Source organism: Pteropus alecto, unplaced genomic scaffold (assembly GCF_000325575.1).
Source record: "Pteropus alecto unplaced genomic scaffold, ASM32557v1 scaffold3, whole genome shotgun sequence".
NCBI classification, from domain to species: Eukaryota; Metazoa; Chordata; class Mammalia; order Chiroptera; family Pteropodidae; genus Pteropus; species Pteropus alecto.
This window is the reverse complement of record NW_006442484.1, coordinates 33,515,559-33,520,220: the sequence shown is the minus strand read 5'-3', so window position 1 is coordinate 33,520,220 and position 4,662 is coordinate 33,515,559. Positions and strand designations below refer to the sequence as shown.

Here is a 4,662-nt window from a genome sequence, read left to right as displayed (position 1 = left end):
GCATTCCTGACTGTGCAGGCGGTCCTTCATAATGCTTCTTTATGGATTGGACTCTCCAGTCAAGACGTAAGTTTTCAGTCCCAACTGCAAGGATTTGACATTTTTTTACTGCTCACGACAGCCCTCATTTAAGACTAGAAGAAAGGACATCATAAAACCTTACTATAGTGAATGAATTTTGTAAAGTACATCATTTTCAGTGGCAGTCGTTTCTCCACTGCTGAAAGATCTGGTGCTTTATTGTTTAGATTAAGTAAAAGTTCTAGTGGACATATTTAGATGAGCACTTCTTTTTATTTACTCCAGTGAAAGACTGAGCTGGAATCAGGAACAGCCATGTCTCTTCAGCCAACGAAGGAAGGAATTAAAAAATCAGATGAGGTCGTGTATGTAGAAGCACTATGGATGGTGTTGAAGCGTCCTTTTTATCCCTTTCAGAATTAGCAGAGTGAAATTAGGTCACTCTAAGAAAGGATTAGAAAAGTGTTTTGACACATCTCTCAAGTCCTGATCCTGGATAGATGTCGTGGGTACCGCTCATTCATTTCATAGCCTAGCAAGGAATGCTAGTCTGTTAATTCCCAACACTAAACTACGTACATGAAGCACAAATGGGAATATTTATACTACTGAAATTTTTGGTTATAATTAATAAGGATTTTTAAAATAAAGCTGTAGTATTTCTCTCAGCATTATAGGCCATTTTTGCCTCTTTTCTAGGCCTTGTATGTAATACTTCTGCCCACTGAAATTTATTGAAGGGTAGAATATAAGGCTGTTGTATAAGGCTGCAAGCATCGTACACTACACAGGGGTTGCCATTTACAAAGATTGTAATGTGACTTTTGCCCCTTGCATCTGTATGGTGCGTGATTGATGAAGCCCTAGTTAGGTAAATGTCGCCTGGACCAGTATTCCTGATCCACTCTCAGAGAGAAGGTAATTGGCAGAGTAGGAGAGAGGAATCCATTGCATTATGAAGCAAACCTAAGTTATGTGTACCTTAGGATAACCCTCAATATACCAAGATGGTTTTAGGGCTGCATGGAGAAAATGTGATTGAAGACAATTTAGTCCTAGCACAAACCAAGAGCTAAACTGGAATACAAATTCAGAAGTAAACATTATTTTTGAAAAACTTTGTATTCCTTTGGATTCATCACCAGCAGTTACCAGAAGCTCAATTAAAAGAAGTAATATTTAGAAATTGCCTGAAGAATAGTTTCTCCAAGACTCTGGATATTTTAAAATTTACCCACAAATAAAGCCACATCATCAGCTGCTTCCCCAGACCTCACAGTATCAGTTTCTTCATAACATTGCTTTTTTACTTCCTCCTCGGTGTTTGGTATCACGTGAAACCCATCATTGTGTCTCTCGCGAGCATAGGAATGTTATTATATTTTGTTAAACCTTTTGAAACAAAAAAATATTGTCACTGTAGAAAATTTGTAGTTATAGTAAATTGAAAGAAAAATATTTAAATCATATGTAATCTCAGTACCTAGTGATAAATGTGGTTTTATCATTGGGTTATATTCTTCAAGTTATTTTTTTATATACAAGTATTTATTTTTTAAGACAATTGAATCCATACTGTTTAGTAGCTTTTTCTCCTCACTTAATGATTTGGGTCTTGTTTCTTATCCTATTTTCAATCTTCACCTGTTTCTCTTTTTCCTTTCACTCTTTAAAAGATTCTATGTAGTTGTTTATTATGTATTTGCATAAGCTTTCTTAAATTTATGGAACAAATAAATAAAACTTGACATTGAAAACAATGTGAAGATATAGAAAGATTTTAAACATGGTAGCAACAATATCAAATTTTTACTTAAGAAAAACTACTTGGCAGAAGGTGGGGGAAGTAGTGAACGATCTAGAGGTAGGAGACCAGTTATAGTTTCTTGTAGAAGAAATTCATGCAGGAAATGATGTTGGCTTTAATGAAGACATATTTACAATGTCTGCAGTGCAGCAGTTCTGGGTTAAATAAATCTAGAGTATGACTGTGGCAGTGGGTCACTCAAGTACAGAGAAGTGAAAGTATGTAGAAGTAGAGGAAGTCAAGAAGGCTTGGGAACTGGGTGAGTCACCAGCACGGGCACAGACATTCCTAAATCAGTGGTAGGACCAGGGGGCAGAGCAAGCATGGCACATCTCCTTAGTGAATGTCAGGGGGGAGCAAGGGGTCCAGATTCTCACTGAGTGTCAGAAAAAGGAAGGGAATCTGGGAGTTTGCAATGATAAGAAGGACATAAACCTCAAAGGAAATGACTGAAAGATAAAATTACTGACTACCCCATTCTCATAGCCCTCTGGTATTTGAAAAACAAACAGCCTTGCCTTTCAGGCGCTGAAAGTAAATTATTCTCTTGGAAAGACGGATGTTACTTAAGGTCAAAAATTTAGTAAAAGGGTACATATAGTCTTAATAAAGAGATTTAGTATTTAGTGGGGATAGAAGGTGTGGGACGATTTATCTACGAGGGATACAAATTCCAAAGGCCCAGGGACCCAGATTAGCTGGGAATATAGCAAGGGGACAGAATCCAGGCCACATCTGAGGCCATATTACCTGGGGATTAAAGAGTCACAAGGTTACAACTGGAATGCTGGTGGAGAACAAATCAGAATGAAACACTGGTGGTATTGAGACTTGACCATGTTTGCTATTTATGGTCCACTAAGGAGACTGTATGGAGCCTTTTCCCAATATTCCAATAAACCAGTGATGCAAAATTGCCTTGAACCTCAGGAAAGCTTAGCTCCGTGGGTCATTGCGTGGGGCCTGGTGCTCTGACAGCACCGTGGAGACGCTCAGACAGGGCCATGCCCTACAATACGTCTTCTAGACTTCCGTACCTGCTCTGTAAAGCATCTCCCAAGATAAGTGGGTGATCAGGACCTTGTCAGGATATAAAGACAGATATTCACAGACTTTTTGAATGTACAATAAAATACAGTGAATAAGGACGCTCTCCCTAAAGACAAGAGTGAAAACAGTGGTGTGAGATCCATGAGGTATGAAGGGTTAAGAAGAAGGGAGCTAACATTTATGTAGTTTTTTTGTATAAAAGCCAGTCACTGAGTTATGTGTTTTATACATGTTATCCCGTTAATTCCAGCCATGAGGTTAAGTGTCACATCCATTTAATAGATGAGGGGATAAAAACTTGGCGAGGTAAACTCACAATCAAAAACTAATAAGTGACCGAACCAGAATTCAAAAACTGGGTATGCTTAGCTCTGAAGCCCATATTCTTTCTTTCTTTCCTTTCTTTTTCCTTTTTTTTTAAGCCCATGCTCTTTCCACAACTATATATCGTCTCTATCGGGGCTTATGGTGGTCTTCATTTCATTTTAGCTTTCTGATTGCAACAACCCACAGTGCCAATTATGTTTGAGGCAGCGAAGCATTATAATTCAGACCATGGACGCTAGGGCCTAATGGCCTGGATTAGAATCCCGGCACTGCAGTTTGTATTCTTTGTAACCTTTGTGCATGTTATATGCCTTCAGTTTCCTTATCTGTACAATGGCTATAATAATAGTATTTATCTCATATGGTTGTTATTACTATTAAATAAGTTAATATTTATGAGGCACTTAGAACAGTGCCCGGCACACAGTAAGTGCTGTGTAAGTGTGTTAAATATAAGTTAAAATTAAAAGTCATTAGATTGACAATGAGGGCCAACGTAATACAAAAAGGATAACGTGAGGTATTGCCACTTGAAATGCATTTCTGTCCCTTGCAGGATGAACTCAACTTCGGTTGGTCAGATGGGAAATATCTTCAATTTACTCGCTGGGCTGAAAGTAATGAGCAGCTTGAGGACTGTGTATTATTAGACACTGATGGATTCTGGAAAACATCTGATTGCGATGCTAATCAACCGGGTGCTATTTGCTACTATCCAGGAAGTATGCTAAATGCAAATATTTTAATTCTTAAATTACTATCAGTCTGATGAGTAGTGAAATTTTGGGGGAGTGGTTTTCTCAAATTTGGTTTTTGAAATTAAAGAAATGATAATCATGTCCTTTTTACAACAAAATTTATTGTGAAAATTAGTATTTGAGTAGAATTATTATATATTAAATATTTTGTCATTAATTTGTTATTTTAGACATGTTTATCTTTGTCAGTGCATACTGATAATTGACTTTTTAGTTTGAAGTCCCCATTAGCCTCATTTTGCGTATATTTTGTGTTTACATTCTTATAGAAAACTTATTATTTGTGAGAATCCTTTTATAATTCTTAACAACTAAAATTTCTTCTATGAGTCACTGTTAAGTTCCATTCGGTTGTAACAGCAACCAGCTCAAGCTTGCTTAAGCCAAAAAGGAAATTTAGATCTTCAAAACTGGGGATAGGGCTAAGCTTCACGTGGAATAGGAATCAGAAACTGAATGGGAATCAGGACCCAAGAGATATTGTCTTCTACTCATCCTTTCAGTTTCTCTCGATGGATCTGCCTTCTTCTCTTTATATACTTTCTGCTTCTCTCTGCACATGGTAAAACATGGCAGCTCTGCAGCTTTCAATTATAACCACAACTGGAGATGAATTGACTGTCTCTGAATTCCATTTTTCAGCTTCTTAGAGAGAATCTGAAAGCCTCAGCTTGAGTCAAATATGCATACTCTAGTTCA

General features: G+C 37.3%; 1 protein-coding gene across 2 annotated transcripts in view; it reads left to right on the top strand.

Moving 5' to 3' along the window:
- The window catches only part of LOC102884532 (CD302 antigen), a 107,727-nt gene that overhangs the window by 51,674 nt on the left and 51,391 nt on the right, over positions 1-4,662 (top strand). For both annotated transcript variants that reach the window (XM_015596691.2, XM_006921110.3), the window contains exons 26-27: positions 1-66; positions 3,762-3,927. In XM_015596691.2, the coding sequence (XP_015452177.1) occupies positions 1-66; positions 3,762-3,927 (232 nt within the window). The remainder of the gene's footprint in view (positions 67-3,761; positions 3,928-4,662) is intronic.